Genomic DNA, 23,960 nt, shown 5'->3' on the forward strand with positions numbered 1-23,960 from the left:
GAGAACAAGGACACGGTTTGTGTGCGAGTCCTCTCCACAGTCCTTTGATACCGGCATCCATGTGGGTGTGCGCATTACAAACAGAAGATGCTGCATTTGGGTTAGCCAGCCGCTGCAGAACCTTTGCTTTTTGTGTCTCCGTTTTACCAACAAGTGCTGCACCGCGAGGGGAAAACTCAAAGACGGGGAGGGAGGCATGACTTATGCCTCTGACCATGTCAGAGTCAGATCCAATCATGGTCGGATGGATGTGTATGAACATTCACGCTACCTACCAGAGATGATGCACTGTAAACTTTCAGAGATGGGATGAAGGGAATTTAGCAAAACAGATACTTAAATTCTGGAAATTTGAGAACAATTTGGAAAAATTCCCCAAACATAAAGCCATTGTCTTCTTTGTTTCTCGGACTTATTTAAGAGGAAAAATCGTGGATGTATCAGAAATGTGTGAATCAATCCCAGAGCAATGTGTGTTATTATCCACAGTGGGTCAAATCCTGTGGGCCGAAAGGCCGCTCAGCCAGGAAGAAGCCAATAACACAACAGCAGCAGCACAGGAAGCCAGACTGCAGTTTGACCTCGATTTCTGGAAACACGTCTTATGTTTGATTAAACTGAAATTAAAAAAACATTTTAGGATATTATGAAATACATCCTGATGAGGTTTGTTTGTCAGATTAAAATCATCTTTTAAAAAAAATAATCGCCTTTTAGTTGGTGCTAAACATACTTCAACATTTCTGTTTTTAAAAATCTTTTTTTTTAATTGATCTGATTTATAATTTTAAATGTAATTTTTTCTGCAACCGCAAGTGCAAAATCATCATAATTAACAGAAGTAAAGGCATCCAAACATCCATCTATAGAGTTTGTTTCTCTTAATGATCAAATTCCTGAAATAAATGGACTTTTCGGTAATATTCTAATTTATCTCAAGGCTTTGTAAAGTTTAGTGTTTGGTTACATCCAAACTGAAGTATGGTGGTGGAAGCATCATGCTGTGGGGCTGTTCTGCTGCAGGAGGGACTGGTGGACTTCATAAAATAGATGACATCATGAGGAAACAACATTATGTGGAAATACTGAAGCAACATCACACAATTTATGTTTTGTTTTTGGCACATCAATGAACCAATCGGACATTTTTCTTCTCACTCTGGTGATTTTGACCTGAAACAAAGGAAGCTTGCTCTGACTTAACTCCAGACAAAGAGGAAAAAAAACGTGAAAGTGAATCATTTCTGTGGCTTTAACGCCGAAACGTGTTGATGTGATCGGCGCAGCGGCAGCTGCTGGTAATCTTAGCAGAAACTTTCCCTGAAACAGACGGCAGGCTGCGCTGCAAACTCCCAGCTGTGTGTGTTTACAAGCAGCGAGCGGCTGCAGCGCAGCAGCGCTCTCATGCCGAAAAGGTCACTGTTGCTTTGGAACGGCGCCATCTGTCCACCCTTCAGTCGGCAGAAAGTCGGAAAAAGACGGAGGAAAGCATCAGATGGTTGTGTTTTCACAGAGGTTAGCATCTACAGTCAGCGAAGATGATGAAATATCCCAGGAGTTATTGCTGCAAGTGATAATATTGTTTTGAGACCTTTTTTAACTGATATTATGGAAGAAGACATTCTCAAAGATCCATAAACTTTAAATTCTAATGAACATTTAGCACTGGAACTGGAAGACATTTTAAATATCCAAAATACATAAACAACAGAAACAATAAATAAAATTAATTATGAAGTCTCTGTAAACAAACTAGTCCTTCAGAAAAATGGCCAGATGAGACCAAAGCACAGACTGAAGACTTTTATCATCCAGTTTTTGGTAGAAAGAGAAACATTATAAATCATGCAAATGTTAATGATTGAGCTCATTTTAAATGACCATGCAGATAATTGATTTATTGCTTATTGCAACAGGCCTGGGTGTGTTCACACCAGTCCTGTTTAGTCCGCTTTAATCCAGCTCCAGTCCATCTGTCTACAAAGTTTGGTTCGTTAGAGCAGGGCATTCTGGGTAAATACAACCAAAACAAACGTGTTAACTTAGCGCTACCAGGTGAAATGTTTCTTTATCCTCCAACCAGTAAAATCTGACGCCACTCCATTTTTGTTCTCATTGGTGATGAAGGAAGTTGCGCTCAGTGTTTTCTTCAGAAGTTTTTGAGTCGTTCTCACAGATTTCATTCGACTGCATCCTTTTGACGCACTGCAAAACTGCAGTACCGCCCTCTAGGGACACTTTTCTTTTGAATCATCTGGAGAAGAACCGAGAGATAACACCATGCACCAGAGAAATCCCCTGACTTTCAGTTAAACTTGACTAAAATTGATTACGCTCCACATATTTGCCTGGCGGGAAGCATAAAAGCTGCTTTCTGGTGTCCGTAACGCGGAGCAAAACGACGACCAGCGGTCTGAACGCAAATCGCCTCTCTTCCTCTCCATCTCCAACTCGCTGATATAATCCACCTCTGCGGATTTAGTCTGGGATCCAGCAGATGTGAGATGTTGTTTGGAAGGTTATGTCATAATGAAGCGGTGCAGCCGCAGCCAAGATGCCTAGGAGGGATCACAGGAGATCAAGGAGCCGCCGTCAAAGCAGAACACGTTGCCCTTGACAGCTGGCGCTGTGGGAGTCGGCTCTTCGTCGGCCCCACAGCAGATAAACGCAGAGTTTTGTTTGGTGCACACGTGAGGGCATTGGGTAAACGCTGCCCTTGTGCCGGATGCGGCAGGCCGGGCTGAAGGAACGGAGCAGAGAGACCGAAGGAGTGATTGACGTTTCACCTCACAGGAGTTTACTGAGGCCGCCGCTTCACGAGAGCACGGACAGGAAGTTTCAACTCAACAGAAAGGTCAAAACATAAAGAAAAATACACACGCTGGCCGCACCGCTGACAGCTCGGGCGTAAAAAGGGAGATTCAGATAATCTCAGAAAATATCTGGAGTGGCAGTGTAAAGAAACTAAAACTTTGTGGCAATATTTAAATACATGTTGGCATTAATCAGTCCAGCAGTAGCAGAAAACACAAAGATACAGAAGAGTTTGTAGGAGTTTGCAGGCCTCTGTCACTTTAAATTCTATTAAGCTGCAGCTGGCCACACCCCCAAAATTCTACATTTACACTCGCACATGAAAATGGCTGCAAATTGATGTGTAATTATACAACCATACATCTTTGAAAAGCAAAAGTGGAGCCTCCTGCACAAAAAACAGGAGTGCAGCAAGTGGTTTCTACATGGAAAGTCAACAACAAAACTCATCTTTCCAGACTGGAGATTTCTTAGCTGTTTTAATTTCATTCTGGTCTTGTTTTATAACAAAAGAACACTACATTGTTAATTTACCAACTGTCTGTAGAAGTTAGCTGTGCTGCGGCGCTAAGACTAGCTTGTTCGTAAATACAACCAATCAGTAGATATTTGCTTTTTGTATTATCATTATGATGTCTCATTTTTCAAACAAAAAACATAATAAATGAAGAGTCACAGCTTTACAAGCCACAGTTCACTAGAGTTTTCAACTGTTGTTTTAAATGGGTTTTTTTATAATTCAGCAGTGAGAAATGTAGGAACAAATCAAAAACCTAGTAGTTGCCAGTGGACAAAAATCTATAAATGTATAAGAAGCATCATGAAGTTTTTACCAAATTTTCCAAACACAAGACTGATAGCAGTTTCAAACTAGTAGTTTTCTAACATCCATGCAGCAGCTAGCTGTACTATATCTATAGCGAGCTTGAATGTAAACAAGAACAACTGGACATTTTCAGGTTTTTGGTCCATCTCTGTCAAAAAGCAATACACAGTTAATACAATATACCACAATTTTGAAGTATGGGCTCTTTTCTAATTTCCTGTGGCGGCTAGCTGTGCTGCAGGACTGATCCTAGCTAGCAGGTGAGCAGGACCAAATGGTGGAGAGTTGTTTTCTGCTGTTAATTTTATGCAGTTCTGCAGCTAACAGCGTTTCAGTTGGCATATTTACTTTGGCTTTCTTATAAACTGCCAAGATGAGATAACTGGCAGTCTTTGCATCACCTTCAGTCTCCTAATCACTTAATCATAACCACACTATATCATCAAAAACAGTGTGCATTCTTATACGAAAGCAAGTGTTTTTTATCCTAACACGTTACAAAAGATTCCAAACTACATAATTGTTGCTTTAGTTATTATGTTGTTTTCATTCTGGCAAGCAGATATCAAAACGAAGCACAGCGACCTTTTCATATGCAGTCTGGATAACACAGTTTTTCTTTCCCTGATCAAACACGCTGTTTTGCTTCAAATGTTAGAAAGTGCATCTTTGATTCGCGTCCAACGTGTGGGAGTGGGGTTGGATAAACAGGCTCACACAGCAGGGGAGGAACAGAAGCAAAAACAATGAACACAAGCTAAAGCAGCTCCATGTCGCTGTTTGTGCTGCTCAGGTAAATTAGACTGAAGTAATGTTTCTGCTAGTCATCTGACACATTTGCCTTGTTCCTTTGATTAAGCAGCTAAGACAACAAGCGCTCGCTGTGTTTGCATCGATTGCGCCGTTTCTGGCGGTGATTAAACTGCAGCAGCCTCGTGCTCCCCTGTCAGGGCTGAAACTCGCTGAAACCTCCGCATCCTCCATCTCATGTGTTGCCAGGTTTGATCTGGGAAAACATTTAGCTGAGTTTGGGGGTAAAATAAATGTTTTTAATAACTCCTGATGTGTTTTTTATGAACACAGCCGACTGCTTCGCCTTCAGCTGCAGAAATACAGGAGTGAGGCTGAGGCTGCCAGGTTATTGCAGTCACATTCGCATTATTTTTGCAAATATATTCCTTGTGAACCCCTACTTTGTTTTTGTTTTTAAGTTATGCAAATCTCTTGTATATGGACTATGCAATAGGCTGGAAGCAATATATGCAGTAAAGTGAGTAATACACTAGAAACATATGCAGGTACTTCTCACAGGGTTAGGTTCTTATTTTGATCTTAAAACATAAAATCATAGCTATCTGCAGCTGTGTTCAAAATAACAGCAGGAGAATTTATATTTACTAGTAGATCTAGTAGAGTAATAGAAAACCAACAGGCATGACATGCACACTTCTGATTCTGTGTAATTGAATTATTATTATTAGGTTATTAACTGGAGTTTAATCATTGAGGTCCTTTATTTAAGTATGAATTCTTCCACTAAAGCAGGGGTGTCCAAAGTGCAACCTGGGGGCCATTTGTGATTTTGGGCGAACAGTGGAATGGTTGGTACACATGGACACGTTTTCTTCCTTTTTGGATATTTTTTTCAGTTTTACAAAAAAAATATATAACTTTTTCAAAAAGTATTAGCAGAAAAAAATAGACTCCTATTTATAAAAGTTTTGAAGTAACCAAAAACACTGACCTGCTTTTTCAAAAGCAAATCTTACAACCCAAATAAGAAAACAATCAAAAGAAATGTGGGTTTGTCTATTACTAGATACTTACAAGTAGCAGAAAAACAAACGAAGTCTATGAATGCTTAATAAATCAATAAATATGTAGCAAAACTGACTTCCATTGTATCAGAAGTACCAAAAGGCTTTATACACTGACAACAAAAAGACATGCAGCAACATTTCTCTGCAGCCTATCGACCTCTGTGTACACAGAGACAAATGGATTGAAATGATAATAACACGCATTCGGGCCAGCCCAGTATAATGTTATTTCAGTGTAAAAGTCAATTATGTTGTTGGCTTTTATATCAGACCTGTGAAATTCTTTGCTTTCTCCATTCCAAAGCTAGTGATGCTCTGTGATAACAATAAACTGCTCCTACAGGCTTCAGGATCTGATGGTTGACTGTAAAAGTCACATATTCACTTTTAGTACATATAAAAACACATTAATGGACAGAAACGAAAAACAAGGCAGGAAACACATCAATATGTTCACTTTTATTTTACGTGTTGGCCTAACAATGCCACTGCCAAGAGCAAGCAGTTAACTGCTAAGCTAGCTAGGTAATTAGCATGCTAGCGCCAAAATGCTAACACAGTAGGACAGCCGTTTCACTCTCAAAACATAGTTACACAAGATAGCTTAGTGAGATAACGAATATTAGAAATTAAATACTATAAATGTGCTTGGAGAACGTTAACAACCCGTAAATAAACGAAAATAATACAGTGGCTCTTTATTGCTTGTGCTCTTCTTCATGTATCTGATGGAACTGTTTAGTTCAAACGATACACCCAACCGAGCACTGCCACCTTATGGTGTGATTCGGCATTACATCTCCATTCATTATATTTTCAATCAATTTTAATTCTGTTAAATTATCTATAAAAGAAAACAATGTGAGCACATCTTTGTGTGTGTCAATTTGATCATTTTGTTACATGCTGGACTCATGTTAATGGGTATTTAAAGACAAAACAGAGGACAAAGGCAAACATGGCAGTGTGTTGTAAAACTTACGTCTCATATCTCTGAAGTAAATGGTCTGTCTGTTGGGGTTGAGCAGCTGGATAACGGAGTCATCGTTGTTCTTCACCCGACAGCTGATGATCGCCGTCTCTCCCTCCACCACAGCCACGTCGTCCGTCACCAGGTTCTGACTCACCACTGCGTGACAGAAAGGTGACAGGAAGGCTTACATTACGAGGCTTCAGTGAATGCGCCATAAAGAACGCCACGCATTTTTCATTTTGAGTCGGCCATGAAGGCAAAACTTAGCTAAATTTGACAGGAGAGGAATCGTAACCCAGGGATGTCTAAAGTACAGCCCGAGAGCCATTTGAAGACCCTACTTGTAATAACGACATTTTTGGGTTTCTTTTGTTGAAAACAAGTCGAGTGTCGGTGAGAGAATTACAGCCAACTGATTCAGTTTTAATGCAGATCAAACACGCCTCCATGATTCCCTCCTTCCTGGTGAACAGAAACGCTTCGGGTCCGGACGAGTCAGCGGGAGCCTTCATCGCTCAGATCGCTGCGCTTCCTCGTTGCTCAAACAATATCTGCGCCTGCAGGATGAAGCATTGAGCCGCTCCACCTCCGTGTTGTTAGGATTTGAAAAAGTGCAGCAATAACCTCTCAGACTTCGCTTTGGGCCAACATCTATCGCCGCAGCTGACGGTTAGCCTGTGGTGGCGCTGGCTCGTTTTAAATGATGAGTGGAGAGCAGAGCCGGGCCGGGCAGCCAGCCAGCGGGGGGCGCCGGTGACGAGGGCCCCCCACCGACAGAACCACGAATCAAGTGACAGAAAACAAACAGGACGTCAAATTATTGGGAAATGAGTTCATTGAGGGGGGAAAAAAAACAAACAAAAAAAAAAACTGAGGAGGATCTGAAAGGTAAACACACACTGTGTACGTGTCACCATTTCTCAGAGCAGCTTGTCAACATTTAAAAATTAAACACCCAGAAATGACCCGGCTTATGAATTATAAACCAGAGCAGCAGTTAACCAAAGCACATCCAATTACCGGGATCAGACCTGTCTCCGAAAACCGCCGATCACACGCCGCTGATTCATGAGAGCAAATATGTTCCAGAGGAAAGAAGAAGAAGAAAAAACAACAACTCATAATTTAACAAATGAGAGTTTTCTATTAGCATCAGGGGGAGAACTGTGTCACGGCAACATGACAGGGTAAAGAACGGCTTTAATCATTTATGAATGCAGGCGCTACAGGCCAGCAACAACTGACTGCTGGCTTGACACAGATTTCAGATTTCAGAGGCTCATTTCCACCAAACGTCCGGTCCGTCAGGCGGTTAAAACCAAACCAGCGCCCAGCAGCTCCTGGACACCATACAATCCCTCACATCCCTCTGCTTGTGACAAACTCTGAATGTTTCTGTCTTCATCGGGACTTCACATTGACTTCCTTTACTTTTTCATTCACTTTTAACAGCTGGAACCATTAGGGCTGTGGCAAAAAAATAAAAAAAATCGATTCACGTAAGAACTGCAAATCTATGATGGCAAATTAGGATGGAAAAAATATATATAAAATAAAATTGCAAGAATAAAGTGGAAATAATATGAGTATAAAGTCATAACATTATGAGAATAAAGTCTTAATACTGTAACTTTATCCTCAACATATTATGACTTCTCATAATTTTATTCTCATATTTTTTTTCCTCTTAGCCTGACCCTAAATCTTATGACCTTGTTCTCAAATTATTATGACTTTTTTCATATTATTATGACTTTATTATAATACAAGTTAATTCTTGTGATTCTATGTTCTAATTCTCTTAATTACATGACTTAGTTCTTGTAATTTTATTTTTCTTAGCGCGGCCCTACTACTCCATTGTACGACTGTAATTCAGAATCAATTGAAAATGTTTCAAAATCGATTTTAAAAAATGCCAGCTGTCTGTCGGCCTCCATTTTGTAACTACATGGGATGTTCTTTTCATTACTTTAAAGGAACATTCATGTATTTTCAGGCATATGGTGCCATTTTATAGCACAATTAAGTAAATATGTTGTTTTTAGTTGCTCTAAAATTGCTTCATATATCAAACATGACTTAAAATAAATTTTACATCCTGATTTAACACCTTGAAATTTGGTCTCTGTCTCTTTAAAAACTCATCGTCTCTCTGAAGACGATGAAGCTCCGCCTTCAGGAAGTCACCCCAACATGGCTCCTCTATTAACCAGCGTTGCTGGTTAGCAGCAGCTCCTGTGAGTTCAGCAGTTCCACCAGCTGTTTGCTAATTACTACTGGCTAGTCTGTAGGAGCAGAGCCTGAAAGGCGGGGCTAGGTCCACCCAGGTGTTTTAAAAGCTGAATGGTTGCCATGGAGATTAAATGATTTTTTTCTCAAACATGAAAGAATCAAAGCAACACTCCAAGTTAGTTATTGATGGGGGGAAACATTAAACATGACGGAGAGATAAAAAGTTGATTTTACATAAAACTGAATGTTTATGCGACATGGAAAGGAATTTGGAAACATTTTTCTCCGTCCTTGGACACTTTATCCAGGATTTATCCAGGTGGTCATAATGTAATGCCTTGTTTTCCAACAGGATTGGATTTAAAACTTTGTATGCGCCGGCAGTTGTTGCCTCTGAAGTGCAGACAGCCGTATTGATTCCCTCGCTAGGAGGTTCCTCACCATTCAGAAAGTCAGTGGTTTGAACTCCAGAGTCAGAAGAACCATTGCATGAGATCCCGACGCTCCACTTCTCCACCATGCATTCATTACTGAGTGATTTCTACAGGAATGTGCTTCTGAATGTGACCTCTACTACCGACGTGTTTAAGTGTTGCTAAGGAGGATAAAAACATCAACAGTTCACCATTTTACAGTCGCTGTTTGCAGGAAAACCAGAACAAGTAACTTCCTACAACACTAACTGCTCTTTATTTTGTTTTTGACCTGTGATTTTTAAAGTACTAATGAGGATAGATACAAAGCTACAGATTTAGAGGACCTGCAGTCTAAAGTTGCGTTCACACCAGCCTGTGGCTAGAAAGTCCGGTTCGCTTGGGGAGATGAGAAGACAAAGTCGAACTCTGGGCTGCCTCCAAACCTCGATCTGGGCTGAAGTGAACTCTGGTTCTGTTTGAATGCATATGTAAATACCAAGCGGACCAGAGACCGTTCCAAAAGCAGGAAGTGGACTACAACGCAGGGGATTCTGGGTAAATACAACTAAAACAAACATGCTAGCTCAGTGCTAGCGGGAGAAATGGCTCGTGGTCTTTAGCCAAAAACAAATCCTACAACGGCGAAAATCTGACGCCTCCATTTTTGTTTCCGTTTGGGAAGAAGGAAGTAACGCTTAGTGTCTTCTTCAGAGGTTTTTGTGTCGTTTCCTTCAGTGGTTCTTGATGCAGCCCCCCCCCCACAGGTGAGGAGGGGAACAGGTTGCTCAAAGTGTTTAGTTGGTTTGACTCATAGCAGAGAGAAAGAAAACTATAGCAGCTGGAGATGGAACGGATGCTGACGTTTTGTTCCCCAATAAAACCGAGTCTACTGGACCATCAGGAGAGAAAATAGCCCAAAAGTCTTCGAGAACAGAATTAAATTCTGCCGGCAGGTTAGAAAAATCCTGGAAAAACAGGTTTAAATAATCTTCCACCATATTAAACATTAGTTTATGTTCTATTAAAGCTCCTGGTTTGGTTCAGGCATGAAGCCTATTACAGATCAGATCATTTACACATGTGCAAATGGCTGTTTAATAGAGAAATTACACCACTGTTTTGGCGCAGCGTCGCATAGCCATTTTTTTGCACCACTGTTTGCTAATAACAAATGAAACTCCTCCTCTCTCCGCCTGCTGGAAGCAGCTCTGACTCTTCCCGAAGCTCATGCCGACGGTGGCGGCCGCCGTTAATTGGCCTCCGCCTCCCTCCGCCATGTCAGACGTGTTTATTTTGCACAACAGGAACAATTAAGCCGCTGACAAGGCGGCCTCATTTAAAGTCATCCCCGGCAGACACCTTGCGGCCCCCTGCTGTAACCTTCAGTGGTGCCTTGAAATGCGTTTGGCTGTATGGAAGACATATTATCATAAGCAGATGCCCACGCTGCCGCCCACCGACGCTCAGCTCCGAGAAGCGAGGTCGACTCCTGAATATCAAAGACACGGAGGTTCATTTAGTCGGGGTTCTGTTTGGGCCGCCGAGGCCCGGCGAGGCCCGTTGATCTGAAGCTCATTTGTTAAGCTGTCTGTCCTCATCCGTCAGCATCACAACAGCCAATTTCTCCTTCCCTGCTCATCTTCCCGCCTCCTAATGGCCGGGGATGTTCAGAGCTTCTTCACTTCTGAGGTATGCAGATAAGAAGTTCACGCTCCTCCCTGTGTTGGCCAGTCTTCTCTTTATTTTAATCGTTCATTAAATCAATGGAAATTGATTTTTGTTTTTTTTTTACATCTGTGAGCGTTGCTAGCGCTCTTATCTCACGAGAATCAGATTTGTCTGATCATAAACATCATATCTGACAACCTTCAGCCTCCACCTGTTTGTGAGAGATGTCGTGTTTATTAGGTGAGTTGCTGCTGCTGTGTGATCTCTTATTAGATTAAATTAAAACTAATCAAAAGCAATATTGGGCCGCAGAGACTGAATTGGCTTGCAATCCCGTCTACTTAACATCAGCGACCCGAGCGGTGTGTGCGGCGTTCCTCTCAGATCATCCGACATCAACATGTTGTAAAACATTGGGTTCTTTTTTTTATGTGTCTGTTTAGATTTATGTAAACATGCGTATGTATTCTTGTTTTATAATCGATTTGTCTGAAATAAAAGAAAATCAGCTGATCCTACAGACCAAGTTTTCATTAGAAATGTTAAGAAAACACTATTTCACAATTACGGTGTTTCCATTACATAAGAAACGTAATTAAAATAATCATGTAGCAGTTTGTTCGCATGATAATTTATGAAAAAACATGCAGCTCCCTCCCCCTCCATCTACTTCCTGTCGTCTTCCTCGTGGTTTCCGCCAGTAGTAACATCTGGCTGTTGATCATGTGACTCGTCTGATGCGAAAAAAGTGTTTCTATCGCAGTTTTGCGAAGTAGACCAATATGAATACGGCCACAAATAAAAACCTCATTCGAACACAAAAACGTTCAAATGCAAAAAGATAATTGGCAAAATGATTTTAGAAATGTGAAATTGTGCAATTTTACGGTCAATGGAAACGCAGCTATAAAAGGAGGATTACTGGTTTCTCTTCACTTTTCATGTTTTATTTGGATCTTTTGACGCAGAAATGTGAAGTTACAGAAAAGTTCTAGCTAGTTTTCAGAATTATTCCAGTGACGATTTGAAAAGTGTGGCATGCATCTGTGTTCAGGCTCTCTGAGTCATAGAATAGTGGTTCCCAAGAAGGGCAGGGCAACAAATTGATTTTATTAATTAAGTGAATTCTTGATTTTTTTGGAAAGTGTTAATTTTGGATATAGTTCAGAGTGATGTTAACACGCCCAAGGCGGCCATCTTGATTTTTGTTCTTGTAAATTTGTGTCTTTACTCTTCTACCACTCAATCACCTGATTATAACAACAGATTAATAAACGTAAACTTTCAGGTGTTGGAGCTCATTTGAACTCGTTCCAGTTATTTTCTCCAACATGAATGTATTTACTGTTTTCCATGTCGGCGTGTGAACAGATTATGATCCTGCAGAGATTATTAATTCCTCTCTGACATTTCAGACACTGTGTGTTGCTCAGCAAGTCGAATACGATCGTTTTCTCCTTTTTTGCTGCACACACACACACACGTTCAAGGCTAAGTGTGTGTTCGTGTTCTGCACACAGAAGTGTGATTGCATGTTTTCTGATTTTTTAAACATTTATTTAATCTATTCGGAGCAATAAAAACAAGATTGAGATTACTTTTATTAAAAAGTATTATAGCAGTCCAGGGGCCACAAATGGCCCCCGGGGTGTACTGTGGACCCCCTAGGATTAGCTTCATGTCACGCGATGAATAATAGCAGTGAATTATTTTTTTATTTTATGTTTTACCACCAACAGGTTAATATTTGTTGAATCTTGTGATCTGCAGGTATACCTGCTTTGTGCCGCACTTTTTCCTTTCCACTAACTTTACAATAACATGCAGCACTCTGTTAGCAACCAGCGTCGTTAGCGATGATCTTTGGAGGCTGAGTTATAACTGTCATGTCAACATGGCTGTAACTTAATATTTTTGTATTAAAAATCAATTTTAATTGGTCCATATGTGAACAGAAATGAAAATAAAAAACCTGTTTTGGATCCAGGTTGGAGGTTTATCTTCTAAAATTTAATTTCTGGGATAAACCCCCCCCCCAAAAAAACCAAAAAGATAATTTTTTAAAAATACAGTATAAAGGCTTTTTTTAAAAAATCTAAAAACGTAGTTTTAGCTAAATTTTTACATCTGTAGTGTTACATCTGTAAGCTACACCTTAAGAACCTGACCGAGAATCGGTTTTAGGTTTTGTTCCTTTGAGCGGGTCCTGGTACCGTTCTGGACCGGAACCAAGTCCTGCTGGGAAATGGAACCAGCCTCTCCATAAAGCTCATTCAGCAGAAGAAAGCATAGATTTTCAAGTCATAGCTAATCAAAGTTAATACTGGTGCACTTTTTCCTCCCACTCAACTTTCTATGAATATGAAATAACTTTGGTTTTGACACGTAATTGTTTTGTTTTCATTCTCCTTAAGCCATATTAATCAAAGGTTCAAGAAATAAACACTTGGATCTTAGTGTGTGATAGAGCTTTATATAAAGACACATCTAGAGAAAATATTGAACTTTTTCAGGAGATTCTCCGTTTCTAAGCTCCCACCATTCTGCTTGCACTCTATTATTCAAGCCTATTTTGTTACTCTATAAATTTTCAATGTTGCTAAAATCCCTTTAAAGGAATATTTTTCTATTATCTTGAGGCGATGAAGCAGAATGTGAATACAGAATCTCATAGGAGGCCTTGACATCTCAGTTAACAGCCCGCTCCGCCCAGCTGCTGAGAAAAACAGACTAAATTGTTCTGATTTCCTAAAAATGCTCCAGACCGATCTGCATGTCGTTTTTTTTTTTTTTAAGGAGTCGCGGGAAGATAAAGGTTACGATGGAGGCCGGCGAGTCTGCTGCTGAATGATTGTGCACACGGTGTAATAACACGTTACAAGCTCACGTCGTGCATTTTTATTCAGATCAGTGAATATTTGACAGTAAAACTGCGGCTTTAAAACGAGCCCGAAGCGTCGCCTGCAGCGCCGAACTCAACCATCGGATGGAAGTTGCGGAAAAAAACATCATAAACTTGTCCTTTTCTCACTTCCAATCCGGTATCTGAGGTTTGGCATCAACCGATCCAGAAAAATCAGCTGAATTGTCTTCAAGCATTGTTGATTTGTTTTGGATATTTAAAATGTCTCCCACTTCCAGTGGTCAAATGTTCTCTAGCATTTAAAGTTTATTGATCTTGGAGAATGTGTTCTTGAATTTTTATTATGTCGTTACCATGGTATCATTTGAAAATGGTCTGAAAAACGACAATAATATCGTTTATCACGATAACTTCTGGGACAATTTATTACGACAGCTGCCTGTGCACGTTTATTTCATTCATGCATTGCAGTTGGAGGCAGCAAAAAAATAAAAATAAATCAGTCTGTGTGCCACAAATGGGCCCCGCGCCACACTTTGGACAACCCGTCTTAAACTAGGAAAGTAGTTTTTTAAAATATTTCAGTAACTCATATTTTTTCTGACATTGTGAGTGTAGAGAAGCAGCAGCTGAAACGTTCGGCCATCTTTCATCGATTCAAAGAGGAAAGATTTATGTTAGCTGTTCCACTGAGCTGATTTTAATTACAGTAAATCTGTCATCAATTCCTTCTAAATTATAAGGTGCAAGCGATGATGATGATGATGATGATGATGATGATGATGATGATGATGATGATGCAGGCTTCATCCTTCACCTTATAATTTAGAGCCGGAGCAATAAGAAAACTGATGTTGTTCATTTTTTAGGTTATATTTTCAGATTTTTACTTCTTCAGCTGCATTTTCAGACTCATTTTCCTGCTCTTTTGGTTTCTAAAAGCCTCTTCATATCGAGAGCACTTAAAACGTGTGTTTATATTACGATCCGCACAAAGGAAGCTCACCAAGGTCGGCGATAAAGTCTTAGAAAAAGGTTCTAGTCATGGAGACGCAGCAACAAAACCAAACGTATCAAATGAAATTGTGTCTATTGTGGACGGAAACCTTTAGCTGGAATTTAAAGCTGCAGGCATCTGAATGTCAGGAGGAATTTCAATCATTTCTATTGGAGTGCAAGACTCTGATTTATCTGTTGTAAAAATAAAAAAAAAAGCTTCACACATTAACCCCATAATAGCACAAAATAAAACCAAAAAACAGGCAAAAAAATATATAAATAAGGACATTAAAGTCAAGTTTACACACCTTTCAAATCCATTCATTAGATTCCTGAAAGTATTGTGTATTATGTATCAAATGTACATAAAATATTCTGTACTTTAAGGAAATAAGATCTATATTGCTTAGTGTTGAGGTAATTTTGATACTTTCAGGGAGAACTGGTTGGAAACGAAGAATAAATATGCAAATTTTGTACACTTTCATACCAAAATTAAAACTGAAACAAATGTTTGCCTACCAATAAAATCAGTTTTTGGTTCATTTAAGTTTGTTTTAAATGAATATTCAGGAGATTCTGTGATTTAAGTGGGATCCTAAAAGAGATTTTTAATCTACCTGGTTGACTAAACGTTACATTAATAAAGCCTTTTTGTAGGTTCTGATTTCTTTGAGAAACCGAATTTCGGATTTTCTCTCAATTTTAGCCAGAATAATTAAAACTGAGTGAATTAAGCATTTTTTAATGATTAAACTGCCTCAGTGAAAAGATTTAGACCATTTTAAGTAATTTACTCATCTAAGATATTACTTTACAAAAAATGTATTTGCAGTAAAGAGTAGCATGAGTGGATTAGCTTCATCAGGACGCTTTATGTTTGACCTGAACCCGTTTCATTGTGTTTTCTAACAGTCGAAACCTTTTTGGGGCCAAAAAAAAAAAAACACGCAAACATCGTCCAACCCAAAGAACAAAAACATTCAGTTCATTGCAGTTTTATGTTTTCAGGCTTGATGTTTATTTTGAGATTGTTATTTAAAAAGTGAATGATACCATGGTGGTAGCTAATGTAGCTACTATGGTAGCAGTGTTAGGTTAGCTACCACAGTGGTGGATTAGCTTATTTAAACAAATGCTCTACTGATTATCTGTCAGAGTTGATGTGCAGGCCGCCTTTTTCTTCTTCTTCAGTGAACCAAAAGACACCAAACTCCGCAGCACAGCTACATGTTATGGCTATCGTAGTCAGGATAGCATAACTGAACTACTTCCCTCGACTTCCCTATGCTATGCCAGTCATCGACAGCATGTTTTGTGCCTCATGCTGAAATGTGTCAATAGAAATCATTTTTCATGTGTAATAGCTTTTAGTTTGTATTACGCACTGTTGTTTTAAGATATGATCATGCTAGGTCAGTGCTCTTAGGGCCCCCTAGTGGTGTGGAGGCACTAAGCAGTGGTTTGAGACGCATGCGCCTTGGGCCGGCTCTGTTCCCCAACAAAACAGCCTCTCCCTTCCTTCCTGCATCCTCCTCCATCCTCTTTCTGCTCCCAGCAGGGCGAGGGGAGGCATCGCCCAGAAATCAAAAGAAATGGAGAAGTAAACAGAGGAGTGGCAGGGGAGCCGGCGGTCAGGGATGGATGGAAGGCGGCTCTGCGCCGGAGTCACTAATGATCAGGAAAATGGAGAGTCATGTGGGAGCCGGGTGGGGGCACACGGAGCTGGTGTACAACAGACTGGAGATCGCTAGGAGTGGTGGGCGGACGCGCCGCGCGTGTTCTGGGAGTCGCGTGCGCCGACGCGTGTTTCTGCTGCGCGGCGGCGCAACGTGATTAATGCGTCAGAGAGGCAGCTGTGGTCCGGACTCACTCGTTTGGAAATGTGTTTCAGGAGGAAGACGGGGAGGAGGGAGGGGGTGTAGCTTCATCTTGTGGCAGATGAACAAAGAAAAGAAAAAAAAAGCCTCTACTGGAGTCAGAGGAAGAAAGGAAATCCCAGTGAATTCCTCTTCCTCCCATCAGCACCTGCTCTGTTCATATAAAATATGATTCATGCTTAGGTTAGAACTCACACAGAGTAAGACATTGTTAACTAGGATTTAGGGATGGAGGTGGAGAGGGAGGAGAGTCGATTTCCTATCTGAACCGTTTCACATATGTTAGCATATGTTAGCATGTGTTAGCACTGCTGCCTTGCTCCAAGAAGGTCATGAGTTTGAACCCCAGTCTGGGATCTTCCTCCATGTTTGGGTTCTCTCCAGTTGCTCTGGCTTCCTCCCACAGACCAAAAACATTTTTAAAAAGCTACAGTTTGTATATGCATCATATTAAAAATATGTTCTTCACATGTTTTTTAAATGTGTCACCATGCTGTTGACAGTTTGCTGTGAGACAGATAATCTGTGAAAAGATCCATCTCCTCCCTGAGCTGCTGTTGCCGTCTGCAGAAATGCGCCGCTCCGACCAAAAACAACAAATATGTAAAAACAATATATTCCTTATAAATATTACATACTGCAGCAATAGGTTAGTCTATAAGTCACATTTTAAACGTTTCTTTAAGGGAACCTCTGGTTGAATAAACTACTCTGCATACCAGGCCCAGCTTCCCAAGCTGCATTTTGTTTTTAATACTTTAGATGTTGTACAAATAGATCCACAACCAATAATGGAAATAAAAGTGAAAGGTTGCTTGTTTTAAACCAATACTTTCACTAATGGTGGGATTATTAAAGTATCAACCACAGGAACATTAGTTTTATTTCCTTTTTGTCCCCTCAGCAGTTATCCGGACAAAGACTTCTCAGCAAATTGAACAAGTTCGCTGAGCGTTGCTGCCAGTAATGTTTCATACTGGACCGCCATGCTGGCGGAGTGCGCTCAAAAAGCTGCGATTTGTACAAACCCTGCCAGCCTCCATCCTCTCTGGCAGATTATGAAATCTGAAATGAGTCCAAACCTTATTAACAGCATAATTAAACCTGGAGCTCCAAGTATTATCGAAGTGGCCCGCATATGATATCAGAGACACAGAAGCAATTTGAGTTGCCCAATTTTTCTTAATCATTTGGAATTATCAATAATATGAATCTCGACTGACTGAATTCAAGCAGCTGATATTTCTGGGTGCGTTCGGCTCCAAACACCTGCAGAACGGATAATTCAGAAATCCTTCCAGCATGACTGTCAATAATTCTGATGAGAACCAGATCTAATGAAAAACAGAGAGTAGACTCAGACAGCATGTTGAATTTGAAATCAGAAGCCATGACTGACTCAAATTTCACATTTTTATGAGAATAAACTAAAAGCTTTCTGATTCCTGGTGAATCGTTCATGAACGATCCACTAAAATGAACGAACTGAATCAACCGATTCATTCATTGTTCAGTTCAGATGAGGTCAACGCCGGTCAGGTGAAACTTCTACGTTCCGTGACTCATAAAATGATTCACTGACCAACTGTTTCCATTGACCATACAACTGCACAAATTGGAAGGACGAAAATAAATGAGCAATTTCAAAAACGCATCACGCTTTTCACTAAAATCGTAAAATTTGTGTGTTTCACAAAACCGCAACAGTAAGACTTTTTTCACGTTCATGTGATGAACAACCGGATGTTACTGGAGGAAAAGACAAAGACAACAGGAAGTGGTAGGAGGATCATGTTTTTTTGTGACTTATTATGTGAACAAACTTATTCATGTGTCTTTTAATTAGATCTGTTATGTAATGGAATCACTGCAATTGCAAAATTGTGTTTTTTCGCCAGAATATCGTCAAAGTTTTGCATGAATTTGTAATGGAAACCCAGGCAGTGGGAGACAGGACAGCAGCTGTACTGCGCATCAGGATGTGATTCGTTCACGCTGTTATATAGCGCCACATCAGGACGTCCATGTCATAAATAAACAAGTAAACAGTATGTGACTTAATGTCTGGCTGTCAAATATGTTTTATTGCTAGCAAGCGCTAACAACGGGCTAAACGGTGGCTGATTGTCGTTCTTTAACTGACTCTTTATATTCCAGAAAAGGTTTTACCTTCATTTATTTTCCTTTTTCCCCATGAAAAATGAAGCAGATTTATCTAAACGTATAAAATGAAAAACTGTTCTGTAAATTGTTACAGAATAATCTGATATAAAATGTTAAACTAAATTAAATGAAACGCATCTAAGCTTCAGCTGTAATTTTTTTTGAAATGTGACTCTTAATGCCAGGGAGTCTGTCAGTGCTAAAACATTTCATCTGTATTATGTAAAGCGTTTTAACTCAACAAAGCTGCAGAAAGTCGGTTATGAATTTTTTAAGCGCGGTGGACCCAGCTTCACGTTGCCAGTGTGGGTGGTTCTGTGGAGCGACTGGGTCTGAAATGTGCAGCCAGTCATGTGGATATTGTGTCGAGTCAGGCGGCTGCAGCGCGGCGGCGTTTCACCGTCAACCCTGACACTCGCTGGGTGAAGCAGATTTTCTCTTCAGGAGCCGCGACAGGCGACAAACAGCTGAGGACAGGCGACTTTAGCTCTGCAAGTTTTCCTTCACCCTCAGCTGGAGCAGCGAGGAAATACAAGAAAAACTCTGATAACCGAAATCCAACATGGCAAGAATGCAGAACCAGCAAAACCACCTTTCCACTGAAACATTGTTAGAAGATTACACTGAGCATTTGGTTTGGAAATTAACCCAAACCTTAAAATCTGGTCTCCACTTTATACCTTGCACATGTACAGAGCTAAATAACTTATATTTTACTCTCATTCCTGCACTTTATATTCTATATTTATATTCATATTTTATACTGTATTTTATTTTATTCTGGAGTAACCTCACAATTGAAAGCTCAAAACATTGTCCTGAGCCGTATGCAACGAAATTTCGTTCTGTATACACCCTGTGCATGCAAAATGATAATAAAGTCAGTCTAAGTCTAAGTCTAAACCTCCTGTTACTTTTGGTTTCTCAATATGGTTAAACCAGCACCAGTTCATTATGAAAATGGATATTTTTCTAAGAACAAACCATTTTAGCCTTAAAATATAGTTTTATGTTAATTGTTAAAAATAGTTATTAAAAAAAAGTTGAATCGCCGCCATCTGATCTTGCACAAACAAGTACATATTTTCATAAAAGATACCATTTCGGGGCGTGTTGTGGTGGCGCAGGGGGTTAGCGTGCCCCACGTTTGGAGGCCTTAGTCCTCACGGGTTCGACTCCCGGTCCCGGCGACCTTTGCCACATGTCTTCCCCCTCTTTCCTGTCTGCCTACTGTCGCAAATAATACACTAGTGCCGCAAAAACTCTTTGGAGAAAAAAGTGAAAAAAAAAAAGATACAATTTCAAGATATAAACATCAAATACTCATGTAGTGTTTAGTTGGATTTTGCAACAAAAAATAACAGAGTTGTGCAAATTAAGAACAGTTTTGTGCCATTTTTGTTATAGAAACAAAATAAAATAAAAATGCAACAAACAGTAGAGGAAAATAGTTCACTTTTATAGGCCTGCGGCAATATGCAATAAATCAATAAATCAGTTAATCGCATGATAAATTAAGAAAAACTCAATCATTTCCATGAGAATGCTTTATCATTTTTCTCTTTTCTCTATTTTTACCAAAAACTGAATGATTAAAGTCATACACAGCATTATGAGCAAACAAAGTTGATAAAAACAAAGAACAACTAACAAACAGACGGGCGTGCCACTGTTTGGGTTAAAGAACTGTTCAAACGAATCGGATCGTTTGTGATCGTTCCGTTTGGTTCACTGTTCAGCAGTGAAACAATAAATTAGCAAAAAGACTCTGGCTAGAATGAAATGAAAAATGTTCTTGTTGGAATTACTTTGGTTTTCATTTTGCCCAAAATGGAGGAACTGAAAAACTTTTTCCAGAGAAAAAAATACAAATTAAACAATCAGTCACCTGCTGGGATGCTGTTTGGACACTAGGAGGCGCCTGTCAAAGTGCGTTTATTAAATTTAAGGACGTTTATTAAATTTCACAGCCCGCAGGTCTAAATGAGACCTGATGGAATAGGCTGGGGTTTTAAAAGTAATCCACCATATATCTATATAATTGATAACAGAAACATTAGTTATTCAGATATATTTTCTACTGGTGGTGCAACAAACAGCAGAGCTTTAAAAGCCGAGGAAAGAAGACAGATGTTAGTCTGTAGGACGTGTTGGGGGGATTTCTCTGATTTGCTCCATAATAATCAATCATTACAACGGCACAAATATCAAATCAACGTCGTCGCAGGAAATTGCCACATAGTTGTGCAGCCAGCCCTGAGTCAAACATGTTGACAACTTGACGTTTTGGCTCCATGTACTGAGTGGAATCTGAGCAGGCAGACGGATCGAAGCCTGAAACTGGTGCAGGATGCAGCAGACCCTGTCAACACAGACTGGCCTTCAGATTCAGTTAAACAAAAAGGCACAAATCTGCAATATTTCTCTGTGCAGTAGCTGCATGCATTTTTTTTATTCGTTATTAATATCTAATATTATTGATAGAAGCAGCCAGAGAGGCAGAATTTAGTGCAGCAGAGAAGCCAAACCACGGCGGCTTTGTCGGTTCTTCTGGCTGGCAGCAGGTCTGGCTGCTGTTTCTCTGCTGCTGATCATCTGTATGAAGGGAGGTTTGGCTCAGAAACCTTTACACAGGTGGAGGTTTTTACACGAACCATTACGGAGGGATGGAGGGAACATTCAGGGTGTTTGAGGGAACATTCAGGGATGATGGTAAGATCCCATCTGCAGCTTCCTGCTTTAGGCCAAAAGCTCCCCGCCGCCGATGACTAGCATTGGTTTTATCTAAGTGACCAACACAAAGTGTTAAATCTTAAATGTACGTATGATAAATACAAAAGAAAAAGGGACACAGTACTTTGCTACTAATTGTCAACATAACAAGGTCAGGAAAAAGCTTTAATGCAAAATAAATAAAAAATAGCAAGGGAGAAAGAACGTAGCTCAGTTATGCTAGTTTGACTTTGACAACATGTAGATGTCCTGTGTAATGCCTTGCATTTTGACTCAGTTAACAAAAATGGCAAAGAAAAGAATGGCCTTTTTGCCCTCCAGCATTGTGAGCATGCACAAAACTTCTGGATGTAAACAATAACATGTAATGTGTTCATATTGTGAAAATTCACAGCAAATGTCATGAGGCATTTTACAAAACTATCATCCTAGATGTCAAACAGTAAGTTAAATTAAGTATTAAAAGTAGCTTGAAATATTTCCATCTAAGGAAACCCAGCAGACTGCATCGCTGACCGGCAGCACTCACTCCTCCTGGACCAGCAGGGGGCGAGAATCGCTTGATTTTACAGCAATCCTTCATACCAAGAATGCATGTAGCGACAGTGGAGAGGAAAAACTCCCCTTTAACAGGAAGCCACCCGTCAAAAAAACTGCTGAACTGATGTAGGATTATAATTGTCTACAAGTTATCATGAACACTGCTTGGCAGCTTTTGCAGCCAGGTTAGAATAACCAGTTATTATGTTTGGGGTGTAATTACTTTTTTACGGAGCCCCTAAGGGGACATGGAGAGAAAAAAAAAGGAAAGAAATCCCGACTTATTATCTCGAGATCCCGACTTATTATCTCGAGATCCCGACTTATTATCCCGACTTATTATCTCGAGATCCCGACATCAGTACATAACGACCTAATCACAGTCGTTATGTAGATCTGTGGGGGTAGATATATAGATTTTTATTTCGAGCTTGGGCTTGAGTATAAACACATTAAATCAGCGCTTGACAGCAGACATGGATTTAGTATTAGTGAGAGACATCTGAAGAGAGTTTTCAGAGCGCGGGGACTCATTCGGCGCAAGTCCTTTTCCGACTTGGCAGTTTTGGTAGAATTCATTAATAACCAGCTACAGTCCTCTGGACAGCTTCACGGTTACCGATGGATGTACGCTAAATTGCATGTGCATGATATCCTCCTCTGGGACATCTCTGGACCGCAGAAAATGATATAAGTCGTCCTCCATAATCAATGTAGACACACTCCCCCACGTTTACCGCATAAAAACATGCCTTTCCCCCCAAAAAAAGTAACTCGCGATTTTTCAGAAATGTCGGGATCTCGAGATAATAAGTCGGGATCTCGAGATAATAAGTCGGGATTTCTTTCCTTTTTTTTTCTCTCCATGTCCTCTTAGGGGCTCCGTACTTTTTCACACAGGGCCAGGATTGTTTTAATATTTTTGTCCCTTCATTTTTAAATCATCTTTTGAAAAATGCTTCTTTTTTCTTTTTACCCATTAACAAGTAAAACATAGTTAAATGATCTGAAACATGAAAAAGTGACAAAAACTAGAAACGTCAGAAATCTGCTATGGGGTCAAATACTTTTTCAGAGCACGTGATGCAGGAAAGCGTAATTCTTTTTATTAGTTTATTCCTAGTAAATTGAGGATGTGAAAGTTCTCGAACATGAGCTCTGCGTAAAAACCCTCTGCTCCCTGTTAAATTTTATTCCAATCATAACTTTTTTATAGCGTGCACTTGACTTACACTTTATTAATTATGCTGTCCTGCTTCCAGCTCCCTTAACACTGTCAAACTCTTTGGCTTTGCGAAAAATATTAACATTTTACTAGATTTTTAAGGAATGCTCAAAATTTAAAATAAAATCTGAAATTATTATGAAATCGAGGCTGGAGAAGTTTAACAGGACCCGTCTCTCTCATGCTGCTATTACCTGAATAAATCAGTGGACAGCAGTCGGATAACACGTCCCGGTAAAGAAGGAGCCGTGTCCTAAGCTGCCTTTCTATTGATAAACGTAGATTATAATGCGACAGGCTAGAGTGAATATTGACATTTCAATAGCAAAAACACGTCCCTGCGGCTGCGCTGTTTCTTGTTGCAGTGAGAGATGACCTTGTTGAATATATCTCTTGGAAAAACACCGATAGGGCTCCAGTAGCTTGGGAAATTGAACCCGTGTTATAAAAGGGAAAGCATACAGGCTGACAAGCAAACACTGTATGCGCGTGATTGATTCAGTCACTTATCTGAGCTGTGCTCTGCGTGCGGCGCGTGTGAGGCCGCGCGCACACGCATGCATGCGTGCCGGCGTGTGTTTAAAGAGCCCGTCTGTCCACACGTGGATAAGGCTCCTTGTGTTTAACCGTGGCGGCGCTCGGCCCACCTCGCTCCCCCCCCGTCCTATTGATTGGCACCCAGAACCGACACGTGAGGCACCCGTGCAGAAAGAAAGAAGCCTTTTCTGCAGAATCCAAACAACGGGACCTTTGACTGCACAAAATATTTTTTAGCCTTGAGGTCTTTTCTAAAAATGTTACCTTT

General features: G+C 40.2%; 1 protein-coding gene across 4 annotated transcripts in view; it reads right to left on the reverse strand.

The window, feature by feature from the left end:
• Positions 1-23,960, reverse strand: part of LOC102219342 (cell adhesion molecule 1-like) — a 388,017-nt gene that overhangs the window by 90,305 nt on the left and 273,752 nt on the right. For all 4 annotated transcript variants that reach the window (XM_023342782.1, XM_023342783.1, XM_023342784.1 and 1 more), the window contains exon 3: positions 6,443-6,589. In XM_023342782.1, coding sequence (XP_023198550.1) covers positions 6,443-6,589 — 147 coding nt within the window. The remainder of the gene's footprint in view (positions 1-6,442; positions 6,590-23,960) is intronic.

Source organism: Xiphophorus maculatus, chromosome 11, assembly GCF_002775205.1.
Source record: "Xiphophorus maculatus strain JP 163 A chromosome 11, X_maculatus-5.0-male, whole genome shotgun sequence".
NCBI lineage: Eukaryota > Metazoa > Chordata > Actinopteri > Cyprinodontiformes > Poeciliidae > Xiphophorus > Xiphophorus maculatus.